This window comes from Acartia tonsa, chromosome 14, assembly GCF_053477335.1.
Source record: "Acartia tonsa isolate MP-2025a chromosome 14, ASM5347733v1, whole genome shotgun sequence".
Lineage (NCBI taxonomy): Eukaryota > Metazoa > Arthropoda > Copepoda > Calanoida > Acartiidae > Acartia > Acartia tonsa.
Genome location: NC_137273.1, coordinates 12,038,171 through 12,056,953, shown reverse-complemented (window position 1 = coordinate 12,056,953; position 18,783 = coordinate 12,038,171). Strand labels below are relative to the sequence as shown.

The following is an 18,783-nucleotide window of genomic DNA, read 5'->3' as shown; positions in this document are numbered from 1 at the left end:
CACAAAATGGGGGAAGTAAGAAAAGATGTTTAATCCGTGGGTAGGGTGGTCATAACCCTTTGACCAAATAGAAAGATTTATCTGACTATAGCTTTTAAGGGCATGAACTAACTTTTTTTTACAACCCCCTCCCCCCTATTACCTACAGGGCTTTAAAACCCCTAAAAATGAACCTAACCTCAAATGTTTCAAGAACCCTTGAGCAAAAAAGGGAAGATTTTTTATATTTAAGCTTTTAGAGACATGATCTAACTTTTTTTACTGGAGTCACCTTTACATCCTATCTATTGATTAGATATTTCATAATAATTAAGTAAAATATGAATTCCTTAGTGTTTCCATTTTCAAAAGTTGATTTTTCTTCCTCCTTTTTATCCGGCATTTTACATTATTTTTATTGAAATCTAAATTAAGGAAACATTTGAATAACTTTTCTCGTATTTATTCGAATCCGGTGGATAGGAACCGGTTCTCATCCATACGAAAAAACTATGTCTAGCATCGTATTATATCCAGCTTTCTACGAATATAGAAATGTACAACCATAAGATTAAAACTAGTTTTTTTAGCCGGTGACTTCGTCACCTCGGGGCTAAAAAAACTAGTTTTAATCTCATAATTGTACATTCTATATCCGCGGAAAGCCGTTTATAATACGATGCGAGAAATAACTATTATTGTTACAAACAAATTAATGAATAAAAGATGGTTACATTAATTTTAGTCTCTGTTAACATTGAAAAAAAAAACAATTTTAAAAACAGTCAAGAAATACAAAAAAAAACATGGAATTGAAACTTATGATTGGTTTATTTGATCTGAAAGATTCTTTTTACAAATTGAACCAGGACAAGAATTCAAAAACAAATATTGAGAATGTCTTCTGTGCAATTTTTTTTAGGTAACCAGTATTTGAAATATTACCACAAATAAACAATATTTATTTGATGTAAGAATTTGCAAGATGTTATTATTAGGTACTGAATCTTTTTTTGCATGCTAAAGAAGAAAAAAAGTATATTTACTCTAATTTGAGGGAGTTTTAATTATATCAAAATACTTTTTGAAACACAATATCTAAAGTTTCAGTTAAACAATAAGTTTTTGTTCTGGGATTACAGTGCTCAATAAACAGTAAAATAACAATTAGGTAAAAAAATGCTGAAACAATGGTGATTTATGCTACAGGAATCAAGGTCGAAATATGAAGCCCTTCATTTTATTTTGGCCAATTTCTATTGTTTGAGAATGTCCCCATCATAGGATTGAATCTGTTCTGTGCAGGCGGCTGAGCAAACCTGTCTGAGGCAGACTGCATGTCTCCGCCTCCTCTGTTCATCATAGCCCCGCCCATTCCGCTGTTTCCTGAATTTAGGTTTTTTGTTTGTATTGTTTGATAATTTTTCGACATTGCTGATTGGTACCAACCAAGCAAGGTTTAATAAGTCCCCAAAGAATTTAAGCTAATAAATTAGGGTCTTGTTTCTTAAACTTTTGGAAATCAAAATGTACAGGGATAAGAAAATGGCCGATAAATTAATGTACATCCCAAATGATGATACACAAAATTACCCGTTCTTTAGAGTACAATTAGTGCCTAGTGGTTGAAACATTTGGACACCCAACTTAATTAACCAACTTATGAATGTTCAAAAGTTCCAAAAGTTGTTAAGCCAACGAATAAGATAACGTTATTATAAAACTTTACCGACTAATGTAATAATCAGCCCAATGTCCCCTCCCTTCCTGCTAATTTTCCTCCCTTCATTCTTGAATCCATGCAATTAAATATATTTTCATCATTACCTGTATTGTTCATTGCTCCGCCCATTAAACGGGAACCCGCCGCCGGGTTTAAACTGCCACTGTTCATTACACGTTTTACGTCATCCCTGGTAATCTGATTCCCACTTGTAAACATGCCAGGGGCTTTGCGGTCATTCGGGAACCTAAAAATTTTAATTTTTATATTCTCATACATTAAATTACTTTTAAAATGTTGGTTTGATATAAAAGTAATATAATCTTAAAATTGGCGACAAAGTTTAGCAGTAATCATTACCTGTCAGCTGACATGTTTGCTTGGCGGCCGCCATTTTGGAATCCATCTTGCATTCCATAACTGTCAGCCTGTCCTCCATATTGGTACCTGTCATTGTTGTCATATTGTCTAGACTTGTCATATTGGTCATAGTTTCCAGGTTTGTCGGAGGACTGATAGCTGCTGATATTGAATTTGGATTCGTTCCCAATAGAACTTTTCATCTGGCTCAACCTGGCTCTCTCTATTTTAATCTTTTCCAACTCAAGCTCCAACTAAAACAAGGACAATTTCATCCATAAGTAGCAGGGCAACATAAGCTGTTAAACAAAAAAAATAAAATAATGGTAAAGTTTAAAAGGTAATAGTGTGAGGTACGTTGTAGACAAAAGCATAGTAGTTTCATCATACTGGAATCACAGAGCATTACATAGTAAGACACATGGATGTGTGAGCTTTCCTTAAAATAAAATTTACCTTCAGCTTTTCAATTCTCTGGGCCTCCATCTGAATGGCCATCTGTTTCTGCATCAGTTCAGAGCTCAACCCCTAATTAAATCATAAATTAAAAATACGTCTTGTAAAACCAGTTTGGATAGAATCATTTTTTTCCGCCATATATCAAAATTAAAATCTACCTTTGTTTTAGGAGGTTGGTTAGGTATAATATTTAATATGATCTTTTAATCAGACAGAAGTAAGAATTATTTCGCTTTTATTCATCAAACCGACTATTATAAAGCTTTTCAGACAACTCAAAAGCTACTTACTGAGTCGTTTCTTGGCCCCATGCCTCCTCCCAGTCGGGATGGCATATCTGACCTCCCTGTAGTATAATTTCTCTACAAAAATATATTGATCAATAATATTTATAATGAACCTTTTAAGCCTCAACAAATGTAGGCAAAAAAAGATTGAAGGTAACACATAATAAACAATTTTATATTTAAATTAAATATAGAAAAGTATCATAAATTAAGCGTGAAGAAAATTAGTATTTTTTATTATTTTTACCAAAGTCTATACCTATTATTCTAATGCTAAACAACTAGTCCAATTATAATCAAAATGAATCTTGAAAATTTTAATATATCTAAAAATAATTCATCTGGTGGAATGCTATATAAATAGAGATAAATTGAGCCATATCATAATAAGATTAAAATCTTATACCTGAAACTCTTCTCTAATGGCCATAGATGGCCTATCACCTAGTAACGCCGCAGAGGCCTGTTGTATGTTATTGTAGGGATGGTTTATGTCATATTGGCCTAAATATAAAGGAACATTGATTGATTGATTGATTGATTAGCCATAGTCTCTTAGGGTTTGGACCTAAGTAGTCATGGAGTAGGCTGAGACACTTTTGTATAGCCACTAGGGCTATCAAGCTCCACGTTCAAGCACATTATGACTTGACCCGCTATCTCATGAGAGCTACTCATTATTACCTCACCCTCGCCGAGTATGGCAGGTGTCCCAAATTAAGTCACCGTAATGAATGACGCTCTCCTCAGAGGAGCTTGGGATAAGGGTAGTACTGATATTATGTACTTGACTATTAAGTATCCAAACTTACTCACTAATCCCCTTCTCACACAACCAGGGGAAGTTGCGTGAATGTGTTCAACTGAGAAATTTGAGTTGCCACATGGGGACTAGAACTCGAACTCTCATCACCGTAACGCAGTTAAGGAACATTGATAGATAATGCTGCTTTCTAAGACGAATGACAGGTCTGAATCATATTAGAGAGCTTGCTTCACTTAGACAAAGTTTTGCAATTAAAGGGTTGACTGTAAATAAGTGTACTTATGCTGAGGAAGAAACTTTTTTCTCCTGACATTACAGTATAGTTATTAGTTATAAACATAGACTAGACATATGTAAAAACAATCTTATTAATCTTTATGACTCTGTCTTGGTAACTATGTGTGTATGTTTCCTTGTCTGATTCCATTTCATTAAAACCATTTTTCCTTATCCCAAAGTCAATCGAAGACGACTTTTGTGCTGTTTGTAGACGCGGCATACTCCCTGGAGAGCGCGCCCCCAAACATAAACAAAGCCATTCTTTTGTTTATATTCAAGCCATGCAGCGCCATGTTTGGTTTTGAAAACTCATGTATTGTCAATTGATATGTGTGTTAGCTGTGCTTAGATTCCCTCGTATGCTTCCTGGCTTGATGAGTGCATGTCCTAGGTAAGGTTATTTTTCGCGGTGAACGAATATTTGAATTTTGAATGATTTTTTTTAGCTACAAAACTAAAAATTTTGTTTTCTTTAATTTTCATTGAAAAGACCAATTTAAATTGAAATATTTATATGTATGAACATTTTAACATATATTTATGATAATTCTATCTGAAAATTATTAATTTCTATTATGTTTTTGCCGTGAAAAAGCAGATTTTTTAACATTTTTCTTTATATAATTTTTATGAAAATCACCAAACCTATTGTAAGGATTTCAAAAATTAAACTTTATAAAAACTTATTTTATTCTGAAATGATATTAAAATTACCTATGTATTAATTTTGTTATTTTTTTTCAGTACCACCGGTTTCATGGAATTCAATTTCTCATTAGTAACCTGTACTAATTTCACTCTGGGGAAGTAAGAGGATGTTTGGTCTATTTGACCTTAACATCTCGAAAACGGCGAGATTTAACCGCCTACCGAGACAGACTCGAAAACTGAAAAGTCTGATTCTGTAGCTTACAAATATAAAAGGGGAATTTTTCAGTGATAATAAGGGATAAAGTGATGTAAACCCCCAATTACAATAAACAAAGATACACTTCTTGAGATTATTGATGAAAAAGTTTAAACAAAGAAAAAATTGTAAACCAACTGAAGTAAGATTTTAGAAAAATCCCCAAATATTTTAGGCCAACAAATGAAATATTGATTTTATTTAATAATTTACTGTCGAGTGTCCCTTCTTCCCAGGAATTTTTCCCACAATAAAATGAGTTACCTTGACCCTGAGCCCATGGGTTGATAGGTCTTCCAGCTGTTCCCATATTGGTCTGTCTTCCGAATTGTCCTCTATTATCCTGTCTTCCAGATTGGCCTCTATTATTCTGTCTACCCTGGCCTCTATTGTCCCTATATAAGTGGAATTTGACGTTTTTATGTCAAAAACAAAATGTTGACCAAATGTTTGGTCCTAATTAAGAACAGTTTGACCTAATAAGAGCATTTGACTAAAAGTTTACACCCAACTTTACAGAAAATATGCAAAAAAATGAAGACCTTGTAAAAATAGACGGAAATATCCTTGTGTAAAAAATACCAACCTTCCATTATTGAAGTTCTTATTGACTTGGGATTGGACAACTTTTGAAGAAGCAAGTTTCTTTCTAAGATCCTCATTCTTAGTGTCTAAATCAATAGGAATGTTATGTTCATAATCATTAACAAATAGACAAAATCTTGCTAGAGATCACTAGCATTATAAATTTTTAGAAACACAAAAGCTAAGTTTTACAATTAAATTATTTTAAAATCTTATATATGGCATTAGATTTTTTGTGTTACCTAAATGTTGCTAAAAAACAATTTAAATCTCAAACCCATCTTCTACAATTTCATATCCTTTTTATTTAATCAAACAGCATCTATTCTCACCTTTAGCAGTATTTGCTGATGCAACCTTAGGTTCTACCTTTGCCTTATTGGCTGAGGCAGTATTTGCTGATGCTGCTTTAGGTTCCACCTTTGCCTTCTTGGCTGCTGTGTCAGATTTCACCGAAGAATCCACAGACTTTCTCTTGTTACCATCTTGAGCTTTACTCTACAAAATTAACGTGTGTAAATTTTAAGGCAGCATGTTATGCTTCAGTTCAGCAGAAAGGCAAGTGATTGTATTATGCTAAAGTATATTAAGTTAAGTAGTTTATACTAACACAAATATTAGCCCAAAAAAGTATATTTTACTTTACTTTTAGGATATGTGAATCAAGTAAGCAAGATAGCCAATTCTAGGATGATGAGAAAAATTCTAATTTAAAGGGAGAAAATTACGCTAAGGTGAGAAAAGAAAGTGTTTTTTCTTGTCCAGTTCCAAATTAGCAAAAAGAATGGTATTTTTATGATACGTGGACATATAAAAATTCATACATTCATAAATTTGTTTCATCATTGTTCCTGGTTTTACCATTTTATCTACCTAAAAATTAAGTTATCAAAAAATTTAATTTTAAACTTACCCCAAAGTGCTTCCACGCGGTTGTGTCTGTGTGGAGCGGGGATACTAAAAGAACTCCACTAGTTTTAACCAAAGGAAGGAGCTTGAATTCACTTGAATAGCACAGCAAGTTCAACACAATGAATTCATTCTATGGTACAATTTGGATACACAAGAATTAGAAATTCCTGTTACAAAAATTGAAAAGACTCCATGATCAGGAGTTATTAATTCTGAGGAGCTATTAAAGCATTCTCTACAAGTAAGACACTGACTGTCATACAGTAAAGGAGAAAGATTGAAGTTCCTAAATATGAGTTAACAGTAACTAGGAAATGGTTTAATCCAACACTAAAATCCTTCTCAGTGTCTGTTGGTAAGAAGACACAAAAGTAAATGCCAAGAAGTTGACATCTGAAGATTTTGGTTCTTTCTTTAAGTTATAAATGAATTCCTACATCTTATTTCATATACCTGAATGTACAACATTATTTATTCAGAATAAGGTAAGACTTTAAGATATTGCAATAATGCTCAATTTATACAAACAACCTTATGAGCTGGATACTAATACAAATAGCATAACAGCAGTATAAACCAGACTAGCCTATCTAATTAATGTAATTAAGAGTTCAGTTCTTTCAATCCAAAGTCATTTAAACAAACTTAGGACAATAAATAATGATGATATGAGACAATGTCCCATTAAAATGTTAGAGAACTTCTAACATTCAAAGAAACAGCAAATTAACAGATGCTACTTTGCTTATCCTACAATACATGAAGCTAAGTTGTAAGATCCATATTCTTGGTTTGAGTGTACTATTTGGCTAATAATCCAAAAGCAACTCAAAAACTTATCATAGTTCATGTTTTGAGGACATAGATTATTTTACATAATAAAATTGATTTGTACATAAAAGCAGCAACCTGTAAAAGAATAATATAAGCAGCATAATGCATTGGATTCGCAGAGTTGCAATAAGGACAGCCTTGCCTATTCCATTCATCAGCTTGCATCAGAAATTAAAGTATAATGACTTACACTTTAGTTACAGATGGATGTTGTATTATCAACTAAGAAGTCTGAAGAACAAACCAGAGTATAGTATTTTTGACTTTGAATATTTTGATAGATGGTTTTTTTCTTTTAACCTTATTATTCCTACTTATAAGTGTTATGTTCACTAGGTCTATATATCATTGTCCAAAAAAGACATTTTTCTATAACCTTATAACTACCCTACCTCATTTTTTATTATAAGAAAAGATTATATTAGAGAAGCACCATGAAGTTATCATGCCGTGTAAGTTTTAAGTTAGACAATCTGAAAGAAACAGTTGCCTTTCATGATTAGTGAAATCAAAAAAAATATTCAACTGCATGTCAAGAGCAAAGAACAATTTCAATCAACATTAATTTGTGAGATCAAACACTGTAAGCAGAATGAAATCTTATTTCAAATATGAGCTGGAACTTGATATTAAGAACAGTTGAAAACATTTCAGAGGGTGAAATTGCATGCCTAAGTTTCTTCTTCTTGAATTTATCCTTAGTGATCTTGCTAACGAGTTCTCTTAACTTCAAAACCCACTTGTTAGACCTCCACTCTTCACCACTGATGGGCTTGATGTCTTTGTCAATGACAATGTCCTCATACACATAAGCAGTAGTGACATGTGGTAGTAGCTTCTTTCCAATGCACCTGTACAACTCATGATGCTCTGCATTTGAATACAGGACAAGTTCAATTTCTTTAGAGCCAGACTTGGCTTCTTTAAGAAATTTGATAATATTGTTGTGAAATGAATCCATGTTTCTGAAGCATTCTAAATAAAAATGTATTTGGTTAATCTCTAGCAATATCAATTTATAGCCAATGTCATCTCATTTGCATGAAATTTAAGAATCACAACAAAGAGCAGACATTGAAGAATGTAAAAAAGTGCATTGTTAGTATAACATAATGAGTTATTTTAAAGAGAAAAGTGTGAGCTGCCAAATAAAAGAAAATCCCCAATTTGTGATAAATTGAGAAAATGTCTATGAGTGGCAGAAGGTAAGCATAATTGTAGATTTCAGCAAGATTTTTTTGCACAATAAGATTTTTGAAACATCAAACATTGCTTGATTTGAAATCAATTCAATCTTTGAATGTCTTTCTTAGGCCTAACAAAATATACCAATATTTTGACTGAAATGCAGAAAGTATAAAATAATGTAGTAAATGTAAATGTTTTTCATTGATGAACATCAATGTCAAGCATTTGAAAGATAGTTTTTTTTGTCATAATTAATTTGACACTAATTAGATAACTTCATTTCATTTAGGAATTGTGTAATAATTTAAAAATAAGAACTATTCGGTATTTTCTGTTTGAATCCATCATACACTTATTGTAAGGAAATACAATATTTATTTCTTGACATTTACTTACCTATTTTAGCATCAGCAATATCCATAACAAAGTCCTTGCCCTTGTTTGAGTCTTTCACATGGAGAAGGTCCATGATACTCTTATCCCCTCTTATACGTTTGTCAGGACTCATTGCAAACACCCAGGACTTTCCTGTCTCACCATTTAGCATACAAACCTTTAAATAAAATATAGATTAGAGGAAAATCTTTATATTAAAATTTATTTAGAGCAGGCCAGGTATAGTGAAATGAAATGAAATGAAATATTTATTTTATGACACATAGTAAAATATACATGACATAAATAATCACAAACAAGCAGTAAAATTGATCATGATTAATTAATTACAGTATAATAACAAGGTTAATAATATCCACATAAGACAAAAAAGTTAATATACGTGTCAAAGGACTAAATAATCTCTATCGAGGTGATATTAGATAGCCTTTGCAAATATCATAGAAAAATAAACTAAAAGGTAGTGTGAATCTTTTTATTAAAACGAGAAAGTAAACATTTTATAAGGGTATATTACAGGGATATGAATAGGGAAAGGATTTGCAGACGGAAATGGTAGGATGATTGAGTGAGTGTGTGTGAGTTCATATTAATGATTAAAATACTTATAATTAAGTAAAGAATGGAGAATTGATTAATCTAAGGCTTGTAAAACAGACAACATAGAGGTTTTACATTCTTAGGTGGCAAGAACGACAAAGTAGTCTATTACATGTTATATCTATTCTTGAGAGAATACATTTTTTAAGCTGCTTCTTAAATTGATTTAGGTTTAAGGCATTTTTTATATTGTCACAGTCATTAAAACTATTCCATGTATTAGGTAGAGAACAAAGAGGAAGCCTCTCTACTAAGTTGATTCTGGAAAAAGGAACAGTGAGATTATTATTGTTCCTCAAATTATAGTTACCATTTAATTCCCCCCTTCTTGGCCACATGTTATTAAAAGACCTGGGCAACAAGTTATTTATGTACTCATAAATAAATTTTAATTTAAAATAAAGTGATAAAGATTCAAAGGGTAAAATATTGAGATCTTTAAATAAAGGTCGAGAATGACTATAATAAGTTGCTTGCTTAATACATCTTACAGCCATTTTTTGTTTTGTTATGATACCAGTAAGATTTGAATGTGATGCACACGAATAAATAAGGATTCCATAAACCAAATGACAATGAAAAATAGAGAAATACAGAGCCTTGAGGGCTTTTTCAGTAAGTAGACTTTGGCATTTTCGTAGACAAAATGATGATTTAGAGAGTTTTTTGTTCAACTCATTTATATGAACTTTGAAATTCAAGGCTGGGTCCAGAAAAATAGTTTAGTTGCCTAACAGTAAAATTGATCATAGAACAAGAATTTGCTTAGTTAGAATATTTCAGTAGGTTCCCATTTCCCAAGATTACAAAAAAAGCAAAAAGGTTAGGTATCTAAAATCTTTTTTTTGTATGCAACCAAAAAAATACCCAGAAGATACCTAAGCTATCCAGGGATTAAAAAGGATAAGACAATGGTCTATAAATTAAGGTACATCCCCAATGATGATACACAAAATTATCCTTTGTAATAATACAATTAGAGATTTAAATGTTATGACACTCAACTGAATGAACCAACCAAATGTTAAGCAAATGAATAAGAAAACATAATCATAAAATTTTGGGAACTATTGTAATAAACAGGCCAATGTCCCCTCCCTCCACGAAGCTATCCTAAAACAGGTATAACAAAGGCATTTGTCTCATATGGGATTTATGACGAGTCTGACTGTTAATTTTAGATTTAGTAGGGTATGACAAATTTCCTAAAGATCATTACCTGAAAGAGTACGCTAAAGTGCTGTTGACTGATTCTAAACCTTGTCCCTTGAATTGCCATGTAAACCTGATTAAACATTTTAATTCTTATCTTCTTTGAACATAAACTAGGAAGTACAACTTACTTTAACATCCATAATATCTGCCAATTAATTCTTCATTGAATTTATTATTTGACATACTTTTGGCATTCTGTGAATTAAAGTTTATTTATACCTAACCAATTTTAACATTGTTAACATCAAAAACTGGTTGTTAAGAATTAAAAATTCCTTAGTGGTTTCATCTTCAAATCCATTTTCCATTTTCGGCAATTCGTGGTTTTCTTCAAAATATAAAATTGTATCCTTCTTAGGCTTTGTGACCTCGGTACCATCCTTCATTTTAGTAAAGATATAAGTTATTGAGCTTTATTTCTGTTTTCGAGCTACAGAAACATTTCTACAAATATTAAAACAAAATTTATAAAACTAATACCAATTTTGTAATCGCGGCCCCTCTAGGCTAACAAAACTGGTTTTAATATTATAATATTTTATTTTAATATCTGCGGAAAGCTGTATATAATACGATGCAATAAATAAATATTTACTTATTCTTTACTCTTGCCTTTGTTTTGGGTTTCTCGGCTTCAGTTGGGCTGACAGTTCTTTCTTTTTCACCACTCTTTCCTTTCTTATTTTCCTTCTATAAAAAGAATTAATTTAAAAAAGTATATTGTTAATTCAGCTGATTTTTCGCTATTTTGGAGGCAGCAATTTGAAGTAAAGACGATCTTTTCATCTGCCCCCCAAATATTATTTTATTTCGTTTGTTGGAATAAACATAATCTATTATTGATGCAATATAAAGTAACTCCACAAATTCTCTTATTTTTCCTGTAGCAGGTATCAACCCCCCCCTCCCCCAGTACATTTACAGGATAGCATTGCAAAATGTCAAAATAAAATACTGACAAATCAAAATTGGGCTGTTTTATCAGATATAAAACTCTAGAGCGCTGTCAAACACTTTGGTCTAATTAGAAAAAGAATTTTCACAAGATTATCATATTTGTTTATTCCTGTATACAATATAAACCCCGAACAAACATATTATGCAATACTGAATTTTCAAAATAGCAGCTTTATTATTCATTTAGGATGATTTTACAATAAATATGAAATGTAGATGCCTCTTTTGGTTACAAAATTCCACTGTTATTTTTTAATTAGTCAGCACCAATAAAGCACAAGATCTCAAAAACAGCATTTGGGGGTAATACTGGTGAACAAATATATTATGCAAATCCAAAACAAAGCAACAAAAAAAAGGTTTTTTTGGCACTTTTCTCCTCTTTTAAAGATTGATTATGATAAAATAATATTTTTTTAAGGGATTTATGCATTAATTATTATGAAATACAGTATAAGGTAGAAATTAATGATTTTTCTAAATAATAAATGTATGAAAAAAATAAATTCGATCCCTATCACTTTAGAGGACAGCTGCTGACCCCCAGTCTTATGGATGAACCTAAATACATGTTAAAGATAAAAATTACCCTGAAAATTATACAAAAATGTTTTTTGGTGTGTTGAAAAAATCTATTTTAAAATCTTGATTTTGAGGATGATGACCTTTAAGATGCCCCTATTGGTGGTGATGGTGAGACAAATGTTATCAAAGTGCATGTCCATGATGACAACTTATATATTAAACTATGATCCAATTTTTGTAGTTATAGCATCCTCCAGCCCAGCATTATTAAAAAAGAAAAGAATTGCAATTTTATTTACTTCAATTCATAAGGTGAATACTGTAGTTTTTAGAAGATGGTTATAATTCTTGTCGGAAGGCTCCATTGGAGGCTGCTATGACTACAAAAAATGGTACATAGGTTAATAGACAAGTTGTTGTAATGGGCATGTACTTAGATAACATTTGGCTCACCATCACCACCAACAGGAGCATCTGAAAGGTCATCATCCTCAAAATCAAGATTGTAAAATGAATTTTTTAACACATAAAAAAACATTTTTGTATAATTTTCAGGGTAATTTTTATCTTTAACATGTATTTAGGTTCATCCATAAGACTGGGGGTCAGCAGCTGTCCTCTAAAGTGATAGGGATCGAATTTATTTTTTTCAATCATTTCTTATTTAGAAAAATCATTAATTTCTACCTTATACTATATTTCATAATAATTAATGCATAAATCCCTTAAAAAAATATTATTTTATCATAATCAATCTATAAAAGAGGAGAAAAGTGCCAAAAAACCTTTTTTTTGTTGCTTTGTTTTGGATTTGCATAATATATTTGTTCACCAGTATTACCCCCAAATGCTGTTTTTGAGATCTTGTGCTTTATTGGTGCTGATTAATCAAAAAATAACAGTGGAATTTTGTAACCAAAAGAGGCATCTACATTTCATATTTATTGTAAAATCATCCTAAATGAATAATAAAGCTGCTATTTTGAAAATTCAGATTTGCATAATATGTTTGTTCGGGGTTTACTAGCGGCTACGCCCCTAGAAGCCTCTAGGTGCACTTGAGGTAAAAGGGGGAAAAGTCGACCTCATCCCATTTTAAATTTGAGTTTCAAAAGAGTAAAAAAATATTTTTTTGGGGTGGTGGGGGGTGATGACACCCTCCTCAAAAAATAGTTTAAAACCTTCCCAGGACCTATAAGAAGCATCACTATAAAGGAGAACAATATCGGTTCAGCGGTTAGCGAGATCCTTCGGTACAGACAAAAAACGCTTACTAATTATATAATTTATATAATGGGATAAAATAAATGAGTAGTTGAGTAATACATAAATTTTTAATTAATCTTTGAAACTTGTTGATGTTTATAACGAACTTAGTTTCTATTAAGATAAATATCTAAAATATCAAGCTAATGCTCATTTAAGAGGATTAAATGTAATTCTAAACAGGGAGGGAGGGGACATTGGGAAATTTATTACGCTAGTCCCAAAAGTATTTTAGTGACGTTTTCTTGTTTATTGGCTTAACAACGTTGGGGACTTTTATTTAATATGATTGCTTGGTTCATGAATTTAAGTGTCCAAAAGTTTCAGCCACTAATTGTAATATACATAAGGGGTAACTATGTAAATCATTATTGGGTATGTACATTTATCGGCCATTGTCTTAACTCTTAAGATCACTGGATATTAAATCTTATGTTTACCTTCAGTTTGTTTAGTAGTTCCTCTGGTATTTCTTTATCAGTCTTAAACAGAGAAACCGCAGTTCTAAAAGCAAATAAACAATTTCAAAGCTAAAGATCAAATAAAAAGGAAAAAGTAGATTGCGGGTAAAATCCGTAAAAGTGTGTGTTTTAAGACTTAAAAACAGTAGTAGAACGATAATATTCACTAAATATGTGTATTCCTTATTGAAAAGTACTATAGACAAATTTTTTTTAAAGTTAACAATACCTGAAAATTGTTAATAAAACCTGAAAAATTCACCGTAAACTTTGCTAATGTCAAGCTGACAAAAATTAATTTTTAACATATAATACACAGAATTACCATTAACATATAATACCAGAATTTTAATGGTTTAAAAAATGGATATCTTTGAAATAATTGGCATTATTTGTAATTTTTGAAACTCTTTACAATATTTTTTTTTATAATTGTTAATTTTGTTATTATTGTCAGTTTGACATTGACAAAGCATTCGATGATTTTTTCGATCTTTTTAACAATTTTTTTAACTTAAATTTTGTTTCATCTATAGTTCTTTTCAATAAAGAGTACAGATATTTAGTGAATATTATCGGTCTACTACTGTTTTTAAGCCTTAAAACACACACCTTTACGGATTTTACCCGCAACCTACTTTTCCCTTTTATGCAAAAATGTAGGATTTGTGTGTTCTACACCTTTAGATGGTTTTAAATAGTTATCAGGTAATATTAACAAATGTACATAACACAAAGTAAATGCAAATAGAACGTGGACATTAAAACTTGTTTTGTACTGAAACTAAAGAGAAGTGGGTTGTGGGAAAATTTTCACACATAATTATCCTTGGCTAAATGAAGCTTATCAAAGTAAGATCAAAGTCACATACCTTAAATCTTCATTATTGATTAAATCCTCTGTTTTCAGTGGTTCATTGCACATCCAGCATTGCTTGTCAGCAGTCAACTAAAAATCATTAATAAAACATACATGAAAATTAGAATAACACAATTTGTCCATATGTAACGTAGCAACAGTAGGCTAATAAAATTTTAGATCACAATAAATAAGAGTATAAAACCTGCAAAATAATTTGTCTGTCTGGTGTGTTGCAAGGATCTCTTTTTTGACCCATAGTCAGTGAGAATGAACTAAGGAACCCATCAATCTAAACCTTTCAGACTTTTTCATACATATGAGAAAAAAATTGTATAAATACCTTTTTAGTGGCACACATCCTGCAGGCATTTGAATTACAACATTTAGTTGTAACACCCCGAGCACATGTGGTCTCACAAATCTATAAAAAGTCAACAGACACATTAAAAACAGTTAACTGTATTTTTTTTAAACGTTGACGTACACAAGGACAAACTCTAATTCAAGGTGTGAGCCTTTGGGGAATAAATGCGGAAAATGCAGGCTAGACATCCCCTTTAAAATTCTTAGGGGGTAATGACATCTCCTTTCCCCGTTCACAGCTAACTACTCTTAAATTTATGACGTATAAAAATTAAATACTAATATTAATTTAAAATTATTTGAATAGTAGGATAATAAAAAGTGTTTTAATTAAAAGATTGATATTTGAAGAAAAAAAATAATTTATGAAATATCTGAAGATTAAGAAACTTACCGAGCACTGGAGAAGTTCTTTGACTGGAGTATCATCAGCTTCAAACAGATCATCTTGATTCACTTTCAGCTCCAGAGAATCATCTTCAAAATTCAGCACAATCTTTTTGGGGACAAATTTCTTCTCGCTTTCTTTTTCATTTTTCTTTTCTTCTGACACGGTTTCCACTTTTTTAGTTGCAGCTTTAGTAGACTTTTCTTCAATTTTCTCCTTCTTTTCATTCGATGGTTTTTCTTTTTCTACAACCTTATTTTCAGGTGCCGTTTCAGGTTCAATCTAAAAAAAAACATTAACATAACTCTAATGTTATTAGCTCTATTGCCACGTATTAATAATAATATCAATGATAAAATGAGAAACACCTAAAACAATTAATGAGACAATATCGAAGTGAAGTAATCACGAAGGGCTGCCATACGACAGCGGGTCAAGATATAGCAGCTAGCTGCTTGAAAAATTGATCTCTAATGACTATACATTACATGAATACTTATGTTGAACCCTTAGAAACTATGGCTAATCTATCAATCACCTCGACTATATTATCATCTTGAGTTTCCTTCATAAGTTCATTGACAAGAGTTTCTTCCTCTGCTTCACTATCAATCACTGTGGCAGTAGTGTTTTCATACGTTTTTAAATTTTTTTTTGTTTTAATAAAGGGCTAGTTCTCAAAAGTTTCAATAATAAACTACATCATCCTTAAATAAAAGTAACAGGATCTGTGTCACTGTCTGTCTGTGTGTGTGTGTGTGTATACCAAAGGACCTCACTAAACTAATATGGTTCTCCTTTACTATGTAGCTTCTCATAGGTCCTGGGGAGATTTATGACTATTTTGGGGGAGGGTTTACTTCCTCCCAAGAGAAATCTACCCTAGAAAAAAATTTTCTCCTCCAAAAAATTACATGGAGATTGGGTTTGACTCCTCCTCCCAAATTAAATAAAAATTAAGCTATAATAAAAAAAAATAGGAGGGGGGGGGGGGGGCGGGGGAGGAGAGTCGAATATTTTTTAATCACATATTTTTGGGTTACACAAAATAATAACTGAAAAAAAAAAGAATACACTCAACCCTTTAAGTGACGGAGCCCTAGAGGCTAGGGGTGGTGTCAATTATTAGGTATACAAAAAGAGAAACTACTTTTTTTATTATCTTTTTTTGGTATGGAAATTAACCTTCTTCCATTTCTTCTACACGTTCAACCTCTTTCTCAATGATTATATCATCTAAATCAGATGCTTAATTTAATTTTTGTACACAACTGTTCTATAAATAGGATATGTCTGTTGTCTGTATGTCCGTAAACGGCACCTAAAGAACTGTTCATTTGAATTTTATAATACATTCTGGGATCTAAAAGGATACATTAATAAAATTGATGTTCATCCCCAATAACGATACAAAAAATTACCCTTTCTATGAATTTAGTAGTTGAAACGTTTGAACACTTAATGGACCAACCAGTAACAATTCAATAAAAGTCCCCAAAGTTGTTAAGCCAACGAATAAAAAACGTTATTTTATAGCTAATGGGTACTAGTATAATAAACAGACCAACTAATGTCCTCTCCCTTCCTGACAATGTTCAATTTTTTTCTTAGAACCGGGTATATTATCTATAATACAAAGTAAAACGATGTCTGTCTATTTGTTTGTCTGTCTGTCTGTCTGTTTGTTTGTAGCGAAGGATCTCGCTAACCGCTGAACCGATCGGGTTCTCCTTAACAGGGTAGCTTCTCATAGGTCCCGGGAAGGTTTATAACTATTTTGGGGGAAAGTACCACCACCCTCCCAAGAGAAATCACAATAAAAATTGAAATATTTCCGCCGCATAGTGTGCTGCGTAGAGACATGAATTTTACAGCTGATAACTTAGACAAATTATTTCTCAAATTACCTAGATATTTAAAATAAAAAAAAATATTTAAATGCCACTAGAGGCCTTTAGGGGCGTAGCCGCTAGTGTTATAATTAAAACAATATATTTTATCTTACTGATATTTATTTTATGTTTATTTTGATGTCTTATCCATCCTTAATTTCTCAATAAACGCAGCTACTCTATAACTAGGGTTATTCAATTTTTTCGCCGAGTTTAATGATTTAAGCACAAGTTCCTGATGCATTATCATCATCGATGACAACACTTGGCTCGACCGTGTTCTCAGTACCTTCCATTTCAGCAACAATTGCCTCTTCAACCTCATTCTAACAAACAAAATAAATTGACAATTTGTAAAGATTTTTTTCTCAGTGATTTAACATTCAATACAATTCTGTCTTTGATAGCTGTCAATTAATAATTATGTACATAGAGGAAAAAGGTTTTAGACTAATCTGATAGCATTTTCCCGCATTCTACATTAAAGTTACACACATCATTTATATTCTTGATATCTTCAATTGCAATGGTAAAATAGGGAATATTAATTGCTACACAAGGAAATCAGTCTTTAATAGGAGTTGAGAACATCCCGTTGATGATACACAAAATTCCCTCTTCTGTAGATTACAAAGAGTGGTTGAAATGTTTGGACACTCAACTTAATGAACCAACCAACGAAAATTGAATAGTCTCCAAAGTTGTTAAGCCAACGAATAGGAAAACCTTTTTTATTAAACTTAAAAGACTAGTGTGATAAACAGCCCATTGCTCTCTTCGTTCCTGCTTCATTTTACGACTACTTACCGTTTCTTCTTCTTGGGCGAGAGCTCCTTCTAGGTCTTCCTGAACAAATAATAAATTGTTGTAAATGTGCTTTTTTGTTGTAAATAGTGCTCTTAACGAGCATTTGACAAGGTTCAGCCACTTAAAATAAAAAATTAGTTGTTTTTAAAAGAGGCTTTTTATAATAAGTTCAGATTTTTGTCTTATTCATGCTGCCATGGACTGAAATATTAAGATCTTTGAAAATAAATAGTGGATTTATTTCCAGTCCTTTACAAGATCTCACTGGACAGACATATTACATTTGTACAGATTTCCAAGTACTTACTGTAAAATCATCATTCACTTCTTCAATATCTGCCTCCTTTTGAACAACATCCAGCTCGGCCGCAGCTTTGACAGCCGCCGCAGATTTTCTTCCCTTTCTTGTTGGTGGCATTTTAACAGATTGTTTTGTCTGAAATCTGAAAATAATTTCTGTACGAATTTTCATTTCATAGTTAACAAAATATGAAAGATTTTTTATAAGCAAGAAAATTATGCATTTGTAGTAAATTATAAAATAAGATATCACTTTTAATTTAAAAATTAATTCTATAATCAGAAAGAGTTTTAGTGCTTTGTTGTTTCTTAACATAACCATGAAGTTCCAATAGAGTCTGGGTGTCGGGCACATTAATTGGTGGAGCAGGTGCTGGCACATTAAGTGGTGGTGGAGGTCCCAAAAGTTGGGATGGAGGTACAAGTGGTCTGTATGGTTGAGGTGGGCCAGCTGGGATCATAGGCGGTTGAC

General features: G+C 31.8%; 3 protein-coding genes across 4 annotated transcripts in view; all 3 read right to left on the bottom strand.

Annotated features, from left to right (window-relative positions):
- Window positions 1–414, bottom strand: part of LOC145305741 (uncharacterized) — a 15,782-nt gene extending 15,368 nt beyond the window's left edge. Inside the window, exon 1 of the mRNA XM_080147513.1 lies at window positions 331–414. Coding sequence (XP_080003639.1) covers window positions 331–382 — 52 coding nt within the window. The 5' untranslated portion in view covers window positions 383–414. The remainder of the gene's footprint in view (window positions 1–330) is intronic.
- Window positions 404–18,475, bottom strand: LOC145305736 (uncharacterized). Its single transcript, XM_080147505.1, has 24 exons — window positions 18,319–18,475; window positions 18,012–18,050; window positions 17,442–17,530; window positions 16,498–16,550; window positions 15,851–15,927; window positions 15,319–15,594; window positions 14,902–14,982; window positions 14,572–14,648; window positions 13,679–13,742; window positions 11,103–11,180; window positions 10,768–10,870; window positions 10,495–10,562; window positions 8,676–8,832; window positions 7,763–8,066; window positions 6,259–6,349; window positions 5,678–5,843; window positions 5,347–5,431; window positions 5,025–5,155; window positions 3,215–3,312; window positions 2,812–2,883; window positions 2,519–2,590; window positions 2,063–2,316; window positions 1,807–1,949; window positions 404–1,365 (listed from the first exon to the last, which is right to left on the bottom strand). The coding sequence occupies exons 1-24, from the start codon at window positions 18,427–18,429 to the stop codon at window positions 1,220–1,222; spliced, it is 2,835 nt and encodes a 944-aa protein (XP_080003631.1). The 5' UTR covers window positions 18,430–18,475; the 3' UTR covers window positions 404–1,219.
- The window catches only part of LOC145305733 (uncharacterized), a 28,527-nt gene continuing 28,197 nt past the window's right edge, over window positions 18,454–18,783 (bottom strand). For both annotated transcript variants that reach the window (XM_080147500.1, XM_080147501.1), the window contains one exon: window positions 18,454–18,783. In XM_080147500.1, the coding sequence (XP_080003626.1) occupies window positions 18,572–18,783 (212 nt within the window). In that variant the 3' untranslated portion in view covers window positions 18,454–18,571.